Source organism: Aquila chrysaetos, chromosome 6 (genome assembly GCF_900496995.4).
Source record: "Aquila chrysaetos chrysaetos chromosome 6, bAquChr1.4, whole genome shotgun sequence".
Lineage (NCBI taxonomy): Eukaryota > Metazoa > Chordata > Aves > Accipitriformes > Accipitridae > Aquila > Aquila chrysaetos.
In genome coordinates this window covers 51034690-51052564 of record NC_044009.1, presented here as the reverse complement: position 1 = coordinate 51052564, position 17875 = coordinate 51034690, and the positions used below count along the sequence as shown (strand labels likewise).

At 36.0% G+C, this 17875-nt stretch overlaps 1 protein-coding gene across 2 annotated transcripts in view; it reads right to left on the bottom strand.

Annotated features, from left to right (window-relative positions):
- ACVR2A (activin A receptor type 2A) overlaps positions 1 to 17875 on the bottom strand; it is a 70269-nt gene that overhangs the window by 20871 nt on the left and 31523 nt on the right. For both annotated transcript variants that reach the window (XM_030017049.1, XM_030017050.2), the window contains exons 2-4: positions 11826 to 12033; positions 9404 to 9513; positions 7839 to 7993 (exon numbers count right to left, since the gene is read on the bottom strand). In XM_030017049.1, coding sequence (XP_029872909.1) covers positions 7839 to 7993; positions 9404 to 9513; positions 11826 to 12033 — 473 coding nt within the window. The remainder of the gene's footprint in view (positions 1 to 7838; positions 7994 to 9403; positions 9514 to 11825; positions 12034 to 17875) is intronic.

Sequence of the window (17875 nt, the reverse complement as noted above, 5' to 3'; positions counted from 1 at the left end):
TCCTTCAAGCCCCCCATATTCCTTTGCCAGAAACAGCAGCCAAGCAAAATAAAAGTATTACTCAATCTGTGAATTTGATAGGGAACGGCTACTGAACAGAGTAATATAAATATCTCTGTGTACTCATATTTCTACTAACTCAAGTAGTCAAAGAACAAACAATAACTGTTAAAAAAAATAAAAAGCATTGCTTATATGAAATAGTTATTCAACAAACGTCTTTCCTACGGCTGTAAAAAAAATTTACTAGTCCTTTTTTTCAGGCCTATTTGCTATTATAACTCTACAGCTCCTGAAAATTATGTAAATTCCTCAGAAGTAAGGAGAAAGATATATGAATCCAACCTTTTTGCTCTTACCATAATGAGAAACTGCAAACATGAAACTGAGAAATAAAGAGTCCTCTCCCAAGCCTCTCACTGCTTTCTTAAGGGGATCAACTTCCCCCAAACACTAATAAATTAGACACGCATGAAAATTTTCAAAGAGAGATTTATGCACATCATAGACCTTCTAATTTTAAAATCATTGTCCTTCCCCTCAGACTACAGACCACCACCTCAGACTTTTCCATTAGAAATGCAAGCATCACCAGTTTAAGCAGTATCAGGCTATTACAGAAATGCAAATATGTGCTTTATTATGTCAGGAATTAACACAACTGTTATGAATAAAAACTGGGACCAATTACCCCCCCCCCCCCCCCCCAAATAGCTATCATTTATACAAATGCATATAAACACACTAACTTCCTATTTATACTTCCTGAAAACTACTTCTAAAGGTTTTATCATGGATTAGGGAAGTGATTGCAATATTTGTAACCAATTAGACCAAAGAAAAACCCAATCAGTGTGGTCTTTTCCAAAATCTGGGCTATCCACAACCATATTCGAAACTTCAAACATGTCACAAAAATCTTTATAAACATGGTGTTAAAATAAATGCAAATTATTGTGTTATAAATTCATTGCACTGATTCCTTCATTTGTTCCTAAATAGTGCCCTCAATATGACATCTGTATTCACCCACAGTCCCTCAACCTCTTTCGAGAATGTAAGGTAAATTTAATTACTTTTTTTATACCTTCGGAAATGTGTAATACTCATCCATTTACTGATATAAAAGATTACCTGAAAGATGTCAATCTAAAGCATTCAGGACAGCACATCTGAGGATATGCAGCAAACTGGACTTTATTATGGAAAATTATTAAAAAGCTCCTGAAGGTAGAGTACCCAATTGCAGACTTCAGAGATCAGTATTTCAGCCTTCCTATGATTGTTCCAAAGCACTCTCTAAGACTATAATCTAAATGTGGTCTTGATAATATAAATTATTTTGAATATTACTGTTTACAATGAATGAAAAACAGAGAGAAATTCTTCAAGGTAAATTAAATACAGTGCTGTAAAAGCCTTCAGTGTCTTGTCAGTTGTTAAAAGTGTATATGCCAAGTCAACATTTACGAGAATACGACACAAAGTACTGCCTACATCCAGTCTTATCAGACACATGCACATCTTCTTGCACCAGCCTCTCGGACCCACTCTGTAGAGGCCTACTCCTAAAATTAAACCTACTTTTTAATAAGCCAGGAATAAGGTACAGCATTGAAAGCATAGTTTGTAAGACAGCGCTCTGTTTGAATCAATGCAAAAGCACAAAGTAACTTCAAGTTCACTATAGAAATACATTTGAGGCTTTTTAAAATTTTAATTGTACTTTAATTATAAAGTTGCCTTTAGGCTGCCATTCAGGATAAGGTACCATAAGTCTGGATTTGTATTTTTCTTACCTCTTGAAGATTTAAAAAAATACATCTGCATTTATGGCTTATTTAAATGCAGATAGCTCATTCTGAAAGTAAGTTGAGAATTCAGGAAAGTACTTTTGTAAAATTTTTTTTTAAAAGCTATCAAGATTTAGAACCAAAGTTCTAGATGTCTGGTTGTATACTGAGCACTGAAAAAGCATGCATCACTATGTACTTGGTTTCCAATTATTTGTCATACAAATTCTTCCCTCTGTTAAAGATTTTAAGGAACTACTTGTATTGTAATAGCCCATGAATTCTAAAAAAAAAAAAAAAACCCAAAAAAAACCCACCCTCCCTCCCCCCAAACCAAAACCCCCACAGTTACAAGCTATTTACTTACTACACATTAAGGACTCCTTATCTATAATAACTTTCCTACTGCATTCTCACAGTATCCCAATATTTGTGTTTGGTTTGGTTTTTTTTTTTCCTTTAAACAACCATATCCTGGTTGTGCCTCACAGTACCACAATCAAAGGATAGCACCAGATCTTTCTCCTGTGTCATTCCAGCTATTGATTGGAATCAATTCTAAAAGAAATTCTTACTAGTTCTGAAGATATGAAATGCAGTATTAGAGAACGTGAAATCATGCACACATCTAGCAGTCCAAGTCTTGTGATCATTCAGCTATTCCTTTTTAATACCAACATTGCCACTCATTGTATGTTAATCATTCATTAACCACTGATATGTACTCTTTCCTAGCTAGCCACAAGCTCAAACTCAGTCTTTATCTTTTTTTTTATTCTTCCTCTTTCTGAGCTCCAGCTTTTCTTTGTTGATCTCTTTTCCCATTTCATATAAGCACCTAGCTTCTCCTCCATATATTTTTCAAGTAGCTATTAATCTTCCTACGTTTGGAATAAGTCCTTGTAAAAACACCTCTCCCTTTCTTATTCTTCATTTTTCAAGTGTTATAATCTTTCTATTAAAATACCTATAACAACAAGAAGAAAAAAAAAATGTGGCTGGAAGATAAAACCTGGAAAAAATCTGAACACTTGATTTAATTTCTTCATTCTTCTGCACCAGCAAACTGTGATTTTCCTAGTGTGGCAGAGGGATAAAGGTTATCCCAGAGATTTTAAGTGCACCAGGTAGATTATTCGATATGCTAAAAGTTAATTTAGAGAATAAAAACAATAAATGAAAATATTTTTGAATGCCAACAATAAAAAGTTTCCCCGTTACTAATTACTTTTATGTTTTTTTGAAAACAAACCATTCAAGTTACGCACACACGCTCACCAAACTCCTTGGCACAGGTCTAGTGGCCTAGACCAGATGTCTGAGGTTAAAAATTGCAACAAAGAGCAGCGCTTGTTTTGTTACATGTTCTTTTCCTATTAGTTTCCAACACAGAATTTGTTTTTCCACTGCTACACATGCAGTCGGACCTGCAGTCAGTATTTGAGAATGTGTCTTGCATCTGCCACTGCTAGGAATTCTTCTCCATCATTTTTCACCTCACATTATGTGATACTGGTTTCAATTCTAATTTCTTACAGCTGAAACTGAAATATTAAAACCATGACATAGCTACAAAGTTCTATTCATACTTGGGTGTCTTCAGGAAAAGATACACTGAAGAAAGACTACCATGGTATGGTAGTGAAGGCAGCCATACCAGAATTGCCATCCACCAAAATAACAGAGTATTTTTTTCTTTTATGCTCAAAAAAACCTTTTGAGACCAGAGCTGTAAGATCAATATCTCTTTATATTTGATACAAATGTTTCAATTATTCTTAATTCTTGGTTCACATAGAACTTTGAAGACTAGGGACGTTCTCCATTTATATAGGACCAGTGAGGTTCACCCTTATGGGGCAAACCTCCCCCCCCAAATGAAGCACATAAAAAGATTATTGTGCTCAATATAGGAAATACTGGGTGAAAAGCTTAAATGAAGTGATATATTGGAGGTTAAAAGCAGAAGATGTAGTTGTATTTTTCAACCATGTAATATTCCTCTCCGAGGAGGGAAAGAAATGGTAATTCCTAGCAACTAAGCTTGCTTTTATGGACACTCTAACAGACAGGATCTGTCCATTCTGAGTTTTTAAATTTCTGGTCACACCACACAGGCCTCGATCAGGGCTTTCTTGTGCTTAGTGATTAAAAACACTTTGACCCAAGTAATTTCAAACGTTTCAGAAGAAAGCACAAAAATAGGTTATGAAGACATTAAGTGACTCTGTAAAGCTTTTTTCCAACCCTCTCAACATATGACTCTTATTTTAAAAACAACACAAAACAAAAAAAGCAACTCTGTGATCCAGTAAGATATTCATAACTTGGGCACTCAACAAAAAGTACAAGAGGTTAATCTCTCTTTGCACAGTATGGATATAAAATGTTGGGAGCCACAGATGTGTGAACTGATAAACAAAAGTGTTGCTTGTGTCAGTTATGCTATAAAATAGGTTATGGTCCTATCTATCAGATGACAGAGTGGTAACACCACAGTTGTAATTAGCATTGACTGACAACTCTGGCCCAAGCTCAAGAGATGTTAAAAAAAAAAAAAAAAAAAAAAAAAAGAGCATATCAACTCCTTGCCATCCGCTTTCACATTTCTACCAGGAATATTTGTAGGACGCTGTGGAGAAATCTGAACTACACCTAATTTGAGAGTGAAAGCCTTTGCCTGCAAAGGTTGTAGCGTTTTGTTTTCACTGTACCTGGTGCTCATGAGTGAAAATTAAATGGGTGAGAGTAACTATATAAAAATACACAGATTCAAATATCTAAAATACTAATCCAGTTTTTGGTAAATTTGGTCAGACATATGAATATATGTTTGCTGCATGATTATATAAAATATAAATAAGAAGATGAAATCGTTCTTTCAAACCGTTTTACATATACACATACGTATTTAGCAAACTTACATTCGTTAACAACTCATTTAAGAATTTAAATAGTGACAGATTTTATAAAATTTGACAGCTTTAACTAGAGAGCACCCCACACAATAAAGTGAGGCATACAGTTAACAGCACAAACAAGAGACAAAGAAGTCTGTAAGCCAAGACTAATGAGAGCAGCAGGAGCAGCGAGAGGTCCCTGCCCTGGCAGCGGCACCTGGGAGCAGGCAGCTCGCTCCGCCACGGCTGTCCCGGACACACGCCTCGGGACCCGCCGGGCACTTCTGACTCGGGGAACCGGCAAGGAGCGTCTCAGCGGTTACCTATTCTAGTAACCCCCTTGATCTCTCTACCCAAATACCTGAAAGAAAGCAAGAATGAAACGTAAGGAGCAAACAAAATTATCTACTGCTTTCCAATCTTAAGCCAAACATATAAACTATTTCTACTACATGAAATTTTAAAATAATTATCTGTACATTCAAAAGGAATTTAAAGTGAAGTTAATCCACATAGCTCTGAACTGAGCTCAGTTTGGGTAGGAACTGCCTGCCCAATACGTGCATGTACCGTGAAGCAATTTCACTTTCAAAAGGAAATGTTGTTGTTTGCATTTTCTCAGATGCTTGTCCTTTATATTTCACCGTGGGTTCAAAAATTTCTTCTAGCATATATCTTGCTTTTTTTGACATATTCCAAACAATTTCTTTCCCTTTTGCTCTCTGATTTTATTTTTTTTTTAACTTATCCCTTCTCCTAATTCTTCCAAAATTTCTCATTCTTCAATGTTTCCTCATTTTTATCTTTTGCTTATTCCTCATCTATCCTTTCATTTTTACTGGAAGAAAGATTAGTACCAGGGCGTTCTGCACATAAGTACTCCTATCACCTTCCAGAAATAAAATGAGATAACCTTTATTTGTATCTCATACTGAGAAATCCCCGTTTTCTAGCGAGTATCTGGTATACATCTGATCTATCCATTCTACCATTTGCTACAGAAATACTTAGAAAAGAATCCATTTGCCTACAAACTCTACTCATGCCCTAATTAAATATAATATTAATATTTAATATATTAATTGCATAAATATTTAAATGTTTGTTTCATGGTTATAAAATTACTAATACTTTTCCATCTCTTCCTGCTTCCTCCGCCTCCTGTTCAAATCAGCTCTAATCAAATTTAAAAGTGGGAAACACTGCTCTGCTGCCTATGGGAGAATATTTATACATTCTATTTCCATAGTAATTTCATTTAGTTTTTCAGGCAGAAGTAGCTTTTCCTGACTTTCCACATCAAACCTTAATGCCTATTCACCACAAGATAAGAAAATGCTGTTACACCATAACTAGCTCAAGCACCAACATATACTTATCCCAACAGATACAATCTGAGCATTAACAAAACAGGTTATTACCCTATTTATTAAAAAAATTTATGACATGTCCACTCCTGTACCAAACAATCCATGCAAGAAAAGAACCGCAATAAAAAGGAGGAAGAATATAAAAATTCAAGTTCTTGATATCTCGCACGTATTTAACATTTGCTTGCTTTTCTATCACTTTATCCATTACTTAATTTCTTTAAGTCTAGAAAGGAAGTCACATGCTGAAATTATTCACACAAGTAGCAGTCATGATTTGATCTTACAGTGAAGACTACTAGGTTGATGTAAAGTCCCAAATACATAAAAATTGAGATGGATGAAATAATTATGCTAACAGATTGCATGAAGTTTGAGGATCTGTAATACTTTCTGCAAGGACAAGAAACATACTTTTTTCCTCTAAATTATGTTCTTTTCATTTGGCAAGAACATATGCCCACTGCCTCCCCCCAAACTTTTCTTATCTATGACTATGGAATGGAAACCAAAACAATTTTATTTGTCAACCACAGGCAATACTGTTTCCTGGAACACGCTGAAGTCAAGCAGTAGCACTGAAAATATCACAGAAGCCGGCAGTACAGAGCAAATACGTGTAAATCTTTTTTAAATGCAGTCCTACCAAAAATAACAAGTGTTTTACATTTTATTTAATCATAGCATCATCTTATCATCATTGTACGAGAGGCAATGTATTGAGTGGTCACTGCACTGAGCTAGGAAGCTTAAGTTCAATTCCTACTGTAAAAGCCCAAGTATAGCAGGACCCTGGGCAAGCCGCTTCTCTCTCCATTTCCACTACCACATTTTGTTCATCCTTCCTACTTCAGTCTGAAGAATTTGCCATCTTAACTCTTTTCATAAAGGCCTTCTAATCTCAATTAAATCTCTAGACATAACTGAAGGAAGAGGAATTCTAGTATTAATATTAATTACACCTACAGAATCAGCTGGAGCCTGACAAGAGCAGGAACTATGTACATGCAGCCAAAAAAGGTTTGTTTTGATGCAACACAGCCAATTTACATTTCTAGTCTGGAGACCACAATCTCATAATATTTTCTAAGTAAAATGCAAACATAGCTAAAACTGAAACATTTTAAGACAAAACACAAAAATACATAAACAAGGAAGAGGAAAAAGATAAGGCCACAAGCTGAGCTAAGCCCTGGAACTACGCTTCAACTGAAGATTTATTTTCTTTACGTTCCCTTTAACTGATACCTGTATGCCAGTTCCACACTTTTTAAAAAATAGCTAAGCGTCTACTAGTTACTATTTTCTATTCACTGAAAATTGCCATTATGAATTAGCATGTCTCCTTCATCTTTGTTTTAAGGTAAGCATTACATAAAGCTCAACGGTAAGTACCTGAGCGCAGCTGTACATAACTTTCAGAAAAGTAGTCCTTTTAACTACCTGGGAGTACAAACTTCCCACAGCTGTCCAGCAGTACTGCATCTTTGCCATCCGAAATTGTATATTTTGTTTTACTCCTCCCAAACAAACAGATGTGTAAAAACATTAAGCAGTTGCTCATACATTCAAAGACCAATCAATTAAAGGAGATGAGGCTATTTAAGTAAAGCTTAATTTTCTGCTTTTGCAGCTAGCAAGCATTAGCACCTCTTAACCAGGAAGGTAACAGAAGACTTCAGCCACGTGACAGATGCAGACCCTTTTCTATCCTCTCCGCTTCAGAAAATGGTTATACCATTCACAAAAACCAAAATCATAATGCAGCAACTTACTTGGGTTGGAACGAGTACTGGAGGATACGCTAGCTTGTGATGTCTGTACATCCAAAATGAAAAGAGCACAATAACTGCAATTCCCATTATAGGCACCAATGAATAAAGCAAGGTATTGAACAGAGGTGGCTTAGGTGTAACAGGGTTGGAAGTTGCTGGAAAAAAAAAACAAACAACAAAACCCACAGGTTTTAAGAAACAAAAATCATCCAGTGCTTGAAATGTCTAGCATCCCAATTTTCCAAAAATTCTTGCAATCAGCACAACACGCTAACAATACTTGATTAAATAGTGTACTTTAATATAAACAGACACATATTTAAAAAGCAGCATTTTGGAAAGCACAGAAATAACTCAGATCCCCAGATTTACACATCAGCACATCTAACTTTTTTGTGCTTCTAAGCTCCACCTATCTGCAGCGTGTAAGAGGTGTCTGTATTTTAAAAAAGACTGTAAGAATGCCATCACCTAATGAATGAAAAAAAGAATCAATACAGAGGTTTAGTCTTTGGAACGTGCACAGTAAGATGTCATTAATAAGTAAAATAGGCCAGAAATTATCTGCCAACATTTCTATGCACTGTTGATGTGCTGAAAGTAAAAGCTTTCTAGCTGAAGACCCCCTCCATAGGATCTCCAGAAAGGCTCCAGAGAAGCACTGCTTCTGAGGCAACTGGTACAGGGGCAGTCACAGACCCCTGGGGCAAAAGAGGTTTCATGAGAGTGAAAAAGAACATCAATTATTGCCTTAGCAGTATCATGACAAAAATGACAAGAATATCTCTTGGGTCAGCAAAGGCTATTTTCATCTCAGAAAATGTTATTTAATTTCATAAACAACTTCCTCTGGCTGTTTGGTACACAAGACATTTGCTGTTTTCAGTTCAGTTATTAACATCATTCAGCTTTCCAACAAAGATTAGATTCTTGACTCGAAGAAGATATGCAAGAATAATCAGATAATCTTTTAGTTATTGTTTTTTAAAACAATTATTTGTTAAGTCTGGCTATCTGATTTTCTTTGTATCCTGGAACGAAATTCTTCCCCCCTTTCTAAAGGTTACTATGTCAATATACAGAGAAACTCAAAGGTCCAATTAGTTTAAAGAAATAGTGAGAGCATTGTTTCAAGAAGAAGAGCATTCATAGGCTGGTACATGCATATAAGGATGATATGGCTTTTAGCCCAATGATTTATAGACACTTACAGAAGCTTAACTATACAATTAAGGTAAGATTTGACAGTAACTTCTGTATCTTAAAACAGCCAATTATTTCATATTATCCTTCCTTCTCACCCTTAGAAAAGAGCTGAAGTACCTTTTATCAATTTAAATTGCTTCTAGTATAGAGACCTTTCAAAATTGAAGAAATGAACTGGCAATTTTCTAGGCTCTTTATGTGAATGCACACAGCACTCTATCATCCAGGAATCAGAAACCTTCTGGCAGGAAAAACTGACCACAACATTTTGAAAAGTCTTATCTGCTGAACATGCACAATATGAAATCTTTCTGAACTCTGCTAAGCAGTTCCTTCATAAATGCGTTAGTCTAACTTACGTTGCGTGACCTCCATTTCGGGAAAATAGAAAAAGCGTTCATTACACATGTTGCCTTCACAACAACAGAAAAACACTTCAGGGCTGTCCTTCTTCTCTATGCAATCATTCCTGTAAACGATAATAATAAAAAAACCCACTTATTAATCTTAAGTTGAGGGGCTTTTCTGTTCAAGAGAAAACATATGCTCACATTTAAAGTTTAAAGTGAACTTCATGAAATCATTCAGGATAACATACTACCCAAATAAGAGTTAAATCTGAAGAAACATCACAACAAAATCAAAATTTTGTTATTTTATATTGCAATGAAATATCATTAAAACTGGAACAGCACATTTTTGCTGTTTTTCAGACAAAGTTAAAGAAAATCACCAATAGGATACTGAAGAACAGTTCACAATCTCGATTTAAACAGGACAAACAAATGATCAAATGGCTAGCATTTAATCATAAACTCACAGTACAGGGTTGCATGGGTTGGAGATAAGTGGGAAGGAGAATTTTTAAATTTTATTTTATTTTTAGAAAAAAAAATAAAAGTTCTCCAATTTCCCCTGCCTACATTATGCTCAGCGACAGGGCTTATTTCACTCAGTGAAATAACTGCAGGAAAGGAGTTCTATTAACAAATAAGCTGAAACTCTTCAAGTCGGGAAAGAAAAACAGGCATCACACAGGAGACAACTTCACAGAAGAAAAAGAAGAATTTGAAAATCCTGCCGAAATAGTTGAGGATTTTAAATACAGCTGAAGATTGTCAAAAGAGTTTTGGGTTCATCTGCAAAAATGAGGATTATTTTATAGAACTGGCTATTACAACTACACTGTACTGTAACTTCCGTAAAACATGTATTCCTTGATGTTCTTAATCTGCTGTTGTTTGGAGTTCACCATACTGTAACTCCCTGTTTGGTAAACCACTCTTCACTCCCAGAGATAAGGTTTTGTTTAATGGCTACTTTAGACAAACACAGCAGCATGCATTCTTATGACAAGTTACAGTTAATGAGGTCTCAGAGCCAGACAAATTTTTACACAGTTTTCAACTATTTCCGTACCATCCTTCCTACATTTTATTTCTTCTTTTAATTTCTTTTCTTTGCTCAAGGGAGAATTCAGTATCAATTTTTTTTAGACTGTTCAAAGATACATGTGGAACTAGAGGGGTAACAATGCTATAGAACCTAACTCCATTTCCAAATTGAAAAATTCTATTTCCATCCTAAAAGTTTAACATTTAGCAGAAATAAAATTAGTTCAGAACACCCCCACTGTGTAAACACCCCCACTTCTTCTGCAAAGCTACAACTAAATGGATTTTAAAAAAAAAAAAAAGTACTTTCCCCTCCTAAGTGACTTACAGTTACTAGATACTAGTAGGAACAAATAAGATTTCTTTAAAATTGTCCTTCGCCTTCCAGCATAGCTGAATTTTAATCATGCTGTGCAAGCAAGCTTGCAGATGCTTTGCCACTTCTCTGAGAAACAGATAAATCAGAACTACCGTTCAGCTTAGCTTTAAACTGTCATTAAAGGAGAAAACATCCTAGTGCGTGGGGAAACTTTATTTCGTAGAAATGACTATAATGATTTCTTCTACTCATTCAACATTTAAGAAACACAAAAGGAAGTTTTTCTAAAATATTACTAAAAATAATTTCTAAATACATTTTAATGAAGATCTATTATGCTTTTATTTTCTTAAGTCTCTCCCTTTCCAAACAATAACTGTTTTGGTCAAATAAAACTTAATGCAGTACTTCAAAGAACTAGAATACCATTTCTTAAGAGAGTCATGACCTTTATTCAGCCAATATCTAACAACCCCCAAGTCCTGCTGTTACTGCTCACCAGTACTTGCTAGACCATCTGTTATAAAAAAAATGACTGAAATTTTAGAATATTCGATGTCACTTAGAGCTGCCACTGAAGTGAGCTTTTTAATAAATCAGCAAAATACTTCCATGTTTAAGTAAAGAACAGACACAAAGTGCTGCCTTTCATACTCCAAAGACCTTGGAAAAGTGAACTATAAAATTTTGCATTCTGGTTTCAGTAACTATATTTGCCTTGCTTGGCAATAACAAGTCTTTAGAAAATATTTTATTAATGGCCTAAAAAAAGAATAAATTAAACACCTGGTTTTTAGTATATAGTAAGTAAATAAGAGAAGGTAAAACATGCTATTCTGCAAACAAGACAAAGTACTTCAATGAAGTCAGGTCACTAAATACAGGTAAGTAAGCAAAAAAGAAAAAAGCGTGTGTGTGTGTGTCTAAAAACAAGACAACTATTCATAGGGCACTGTATTATCATTTTTCTCAAGTACTGTTTGCAAAGGGGAGGATGGATAAATTATGGACAGGCAAAATAGTTTAAAATTACAAATACATTTAAGATTTGTAGAAAAACTCACTTACCTGTCATAACAATTGATGTCATCTAGCCAGCAACCTTGCTTCACAATTTCAATTGATCCAGAAATATTCTTCCATGTAGCAAAACAATGTCGTCTTTTATCTTTATCACCATAACAAGGTTCAATACCACTGCGATTTGTTTTATCTTTTTCCCAATTAGCGTTGTAGTAGATACACTCTTGTGTTTCTGATCTGCCAAGTATGGCACCTTTTAGGAATGAAAAGTAAATCACAATTAAACAGCATTCTGAAGGATGAAACATATGAACAGTCAAAACCAGGATGTACTAAAATATCATACACCATTTGTACCAATATGCCCTCTCCCCTCCTTTTTTTTATAAAGAAAACATTTGAAGTTCACAAGCATTCCAAGTAAGTGTTGAAACATAAAACAAAGATCTTCTGTTAAGTCAAAAAGTGACTTGGATAACTTATCAAGACTTGAAGCAATAAAGAACAAGTTATGACAATGCTTTTCCCTGAATAGCAATAGCAGAGAAAATTTAAAATACTGAACAGTAAAGATTTAGTTATAATATTAGCCAAAGAAGAACTTTTAGCTAGTAGAATTTACCAAAAGGCATTTTTGTCTCATTACACATGCCAAAAAAGCAGTTAGTACGCCTTAGAAACCTAAGCCGAACTAACAAATTCAGTTTTAAATCAACATTTTTTTCCCCTAGATTTCATCTGCGATGTAGCTTCTTAACACAAAGCACTGAAGTATAAGACATGCTGTGCTAAAATAGTATCTTTTATGTCATTCTGATTTGCCAAGTGAGCAACTGGAATTAAGACCAATAGGTGTGAGGCAACAGTCCCTAATCTCCAAGGACAGCACTGGTTTTTTGCTGGGTGGTCCCACCCAGTCAATCAACTGCAACATAAAAGACATTAGATCTTTATCATAACTCAATAACCAAGTGCTTCTGCTCTCAGAAGGCCCAGGGCCACATCTCCCCTTCCCACAGCGCGCACCCAACATATGCAGTAGGACCAACCACGATGGCTAACCTGCACGCTTCAGGCAATAAAAGCCAAGTGGTGTTTGGAACCCAAAGCACTGATGGAGTCTCTATTAAACATGCTGGTGAACCAGAAAAGACTAGCTAACCTATCCTGGTATCACGTGATTTTTATTCTTTTGTCATCCCAGTATTCTTCAAAATAAAAGTTTCTGACCTTTTGAATTTAATTTTGTCTTTTAATTTACAAGTGTAATTGATTCATCAATGTCTACTGAGAACCTACAGCAAACCCCAGCAAATATTAACAGACTGAAGCACCTCAAAGTGGAGCTAACTTCATAGTTTTAGTGTGACATGAAGCACCAGTCTGGTTTCTGCAAAGGTAAAGGGGTGTTAGAATGCAAAACTGGTAACTAAATACTGGAAGGGAGTAATAACTGGCTTCTACTTCTGTTTTTATCTTGTCAAATACTGCCAAGACTGTGTCATTAATCTTCATGCAAGCTTCATCATTTAACATGTATTAAAAACATGGAGAAAAAGAGAAGGAGATCAAAGAGCTAGAGAGTCAGAGAAGTCGCTTCAAAATTGAGGAAGGGTCAGGAGGATGACAAAGCACGTTTACTTCACTTGTGGACCCATCTGATATTTTCAAGACAGACAGTTATATTACACATCATGCTGAAGATCAGATTTAAACAGAAAAGGTCTTCCATAGCAGTCAGTTTCATACATATTTATTTGTATCACTCATTACCTCCTTTATTCACATATATTCACAATAATTTTGATACACCAGCTATTGCTTTGTAGCCATACCCTTACTTCTCATTCTCCTACACAAGGGTATAACAAGCAGAACGGCTGTAACTCCAACTTGTTTTGTGGGATGAAATCTTTGTCACCCACACACTCTACCCAACAGCACTACGAGGTGGGGATTGGGGAGACTGGTACACTGGTAGGGGCTTCCACCACATAACACCTCCTCAAAACGCACACAACTGATGGTAAGGTAATTTTTCCTCAGTAAACAGAGACCTGATGTACGGGGACCAAAAAAGTTGCACCTCTCAGGGTGATGAGAATTATTTCAAACTGAAAATTGCTGCAGCCCTCTTGAAGTGCAGCACAGGATGTCAGAGTCGAGCGCAGTGCTGACCATACCAGGCATCCCACCTTCAGAAACTTTTGACTTTGACGCATTCCCAAAAATAGGCAGAGGATGCTGCTTATGCTTTTTGGGAAAGAGCCTGGATGTTCAATGGGAGAAATGCACTAGCCAGCTGGTAACACTGCGAGATGCAGCATGTTAACTATTATATTCTTTGTGCTGCAATGGCCTGACCTTTACAACTCCCAGCTATGGCAAGAAACAGATGAGGCAACAGATTGAACAATTTGGTTCTGTCAGTGCAATAAAGCAGAAGTCCTGGATTTCTCTCATACGTGCCATTCCTTTTCTTCTGCTGCCAAGCCTAGCTTTGAAGGACCACAGACAAGCCGAATCTGATGAAATTCTGAAACTACAGTAAAATTAACTTTGCACAAATATTCTCCTTATACATGTTTTCTCTATAGTCACATTTTCTTACTCATTAACGCTCTTGAACAGTTCAACCCACCCGACTGGCCAGCAATCACACTGTTGGTTTAGTGACTCTGGATCTGACTGGAGCATCTAACCATAACACCTTCTCTAGGGGCTGAGCAGCCATTTGCAATAGGTCTGGCCAGATTGAACTGATGTATGGACATACCAGGACAATCTTAGATTAATCTTTCAAAGTAGAAAAGCGGGAACATGGTGGAAGCAAGGGAAGAAGAGAAGGGGAACCACACAAAGAAGGCAGCCCTGAGCCCACAGCACAAAGGAAGCATCTGCTTATAACCAGCTCTGCCACCTCCTCCACAGGAATCAAAGTCTTAGAGGAGAAGGGCAGCTGGCATTTATAACAAGAGCGAATTTATCTGGGTCCCAATTTAGGCATAGTATGTCTATAATGAAACTCCTATAACCATTTTGAGTGCTGACAAATTGTTTTCACATGAAATTGTCAGGTCCTCAGGAATCTCAAAAGGCAAAATGCTGCTGTTGAAAGAAGCCGTGAGCAAAGCACCAGCACTATCCTATGGACCGAACTTAAAGTCTGAAAGCTTCCGAGAGGAAAACACACTAAAAAAAGCAAAGAATATTCAAATATATAATAGTTTAGTTTCAGCATGTTAAGACAGATCACATTTAATACATGCTGTTATCATATTGCAGTTAGTGTGCTGCTGTACCACTATACATTTGTGTTCATCCACAACAGCTGCAGTAAGGAAAGAAAACCAACGTTTGCTAGTGAACTTCTGAACTGCTGTTAATACAAGATACACTGTAATTGTTAGCACCACAGAAAGCAATTTTATTAGAGTGCACATGTGCAAGCTGGAAAACCTCACCTTAGGAGGAATTTGAAGGACTTGCTATCATTTTTTTCAAGCAGAAAGACTATATGAATGCCTGAAAAAAAATCCAGCCAGTTTTTTTTTTTTTTAATTTAAAGAGGGGCAAACAATGAGATCTATGCATAGCTAATAAGAAGGACTATACTAACATAGCCCTAATTTCGAAAGGGATTTCTGGAAAGATACTGGATGAAATACAAATTCTCTATTATGGATACCACTACATTACACCCAGAGGGAAAAGAGAGAGAGAAACTCTGGGACTTTATCATCTAGCTTTATTTATAAACCTGAAACTGAGCAACACAACTGTATTGGTCTGTAATGCAGGAAAGGTTTCATGACATTTTTAATAAAAAGTCTGAAACATAATCATGATCATCTCCCTCATTTCCTGAGAAGACTTCAAAACAGACACATCCTCCCCCTCACCCTGCGTCCTACTCCCATCCCCAAATACTGCTTTTGCAGCATACTTGGTTGGGACACCACATAAAGACACAAAGGCTTCCAGTCAAAGGGAAGATGAATCTGCAGTTCCTTGCTGGTTTATGAAATCTAGCAAAATTTTTAAGCTGAAGTCATGAAAACTGGTGAAAAGGCTGCAAAGATTAGTTTGATGGCACTGGGATCTACAACATCAGCATGGAAAAAAAAAACCCAACCAAAAAAACCCCAAAAACCACAAGTCTTCTGAAAGCCAGTCTACTTATGGAGATTGCTCTGATGGGCACTCCCAATAGGGACCTAACATATCCTTAACTAGAAGGGAACTAAAAATAAAATTTCGAACTTATTTCTGCATGTCTTCCAGCACTAGACAGAATTGCAGACTCCTTTTCCATCTAATATGTTTCTGAGATGCAAACGGCAACACTGAAGTATGGAAAGAGTAATCAGACCTGTATTTCATGGTTGCACAACCTACCCAGGCAAGTCCATTACACTGCACTTGAACTTGATTCTGTTATAAGCACTAATGACAGTATCGGTAAGGATTTATATGCAGGAATACTCATGTGATAGAAAAGGACTTTTTTTTTTGGTTTTTTTTGCTGTTCCCTAGAAAACTTAGTATATAAGAGAATGAAAGGGCAAAGCTTAGTCTGGCAGCTACCTATACTTACAGTAGAAAGGCTACTTCAATTGTATGATGTTTGAGATTAATTTGAACTCATTCTGAGCACCAAGATCCACAAACATATAAGGAGTGGAGTATACACACCAATACGTACCAAAATATGCTTTGTTGACCTTTAGACAAGTATTAGTCCTATTATCATAATTCTTAATGCTCGTAGGTCAAACAAGGACTGTACTTCATATAAACTGAGCCAAAGTACATTCATTAAATCCAAACACAACAGCAATTAACTTAAGCAATGCAAGAATCAGGAAAAATATAAACAAGATAGTAAAGTACCTAGTCACCTGAACTGTTGTCACACTGCCTTATACAGAAGATGCATACCTTTTCAGACTAGAGTTTCTCATTACCATACTCCTTTTCAGCGCGTTCCACCAAGTCTGCATTGTAGTTAATCAAAAAGTCATTGGGGAGGAACTGAGAAATGCCACCAAAGTGCTGCGCCTCTGCGCAGAAGTCTGCAAGACTTACTATCTTTTAAGAGGCTAAAAGGTTAATCTTAAAAATTTAAAGATTGACCTGATGTTCTAAAAGGCTTTTTTCTTTTCCTAAAATAATATTTAAAAAGAAAAAAATAAATTGAGTTTGCAACTCAACACATGTCCTACAGTAAACTTGAAAGTTTTAGTGTAGCTTTTTGTATAACAACAGCTATATTAAAACTTCAATTCTCCAGGATTATAGTATGATCAGCGGGGGGGGTGGGGGTGGAGTATGAGGAAACTTATATTTGCTTAGATATCTCATCATATAATTTGAAAATATTTCAATTTTTTTGCAGTTCACACCTTGCCAAAATGGAAAACTTGTATGGATGAGCCTGCCATGGAAGTGTTAAATTCCCTAGCCGAGACGAACACTTCTGAAAAAGAGCTTTCCGGAGGAAGAATCCAGTGTTGAAAAACTGAAGAATGATCTACCTAATGGCACTACACTAAGTCTTAAGAGCCTAGGTTCCTAAATATAGTGGAAACTATGGAGGATAACGTCACCTACAAACAAGAAATACAACTGAGAAAGGAGGTGGTTAAAAAAAAAAATTAAAAAAAAAAAAAAAAAAGAGAAGAATAGTATCACTCCACTACTGTACTGTTAAAAACTCCTTGAAACCCTTTGTTTGCTAGATGGACAGCAACAAGAAAACACTTTTCTACTAGAAATGTGTCTTCAAGTTTTGCACATAACAGCATGGAAGATAATTTTTTTAAAAAGTCAGCTGCTATAACCACTTAATGTTGCTATTTTATATGTATATGTATCTATATATCTTGGGTTTATTTAAAAAAATTATAGAGAGTGTGAATACAGATTCTACTCGGTGTAGAGAATATATTGAACCATTCATCTGCTTTTGAAGTTCAGCAACACAGAAACCATTTGGTATCAATCCTGGATCCATGAGAGCTTCTAAAACAGAATCAGGTCATACATGTACTTTACTTTGGAAACAAATGATCAGACAGCACGCATGGTACTTG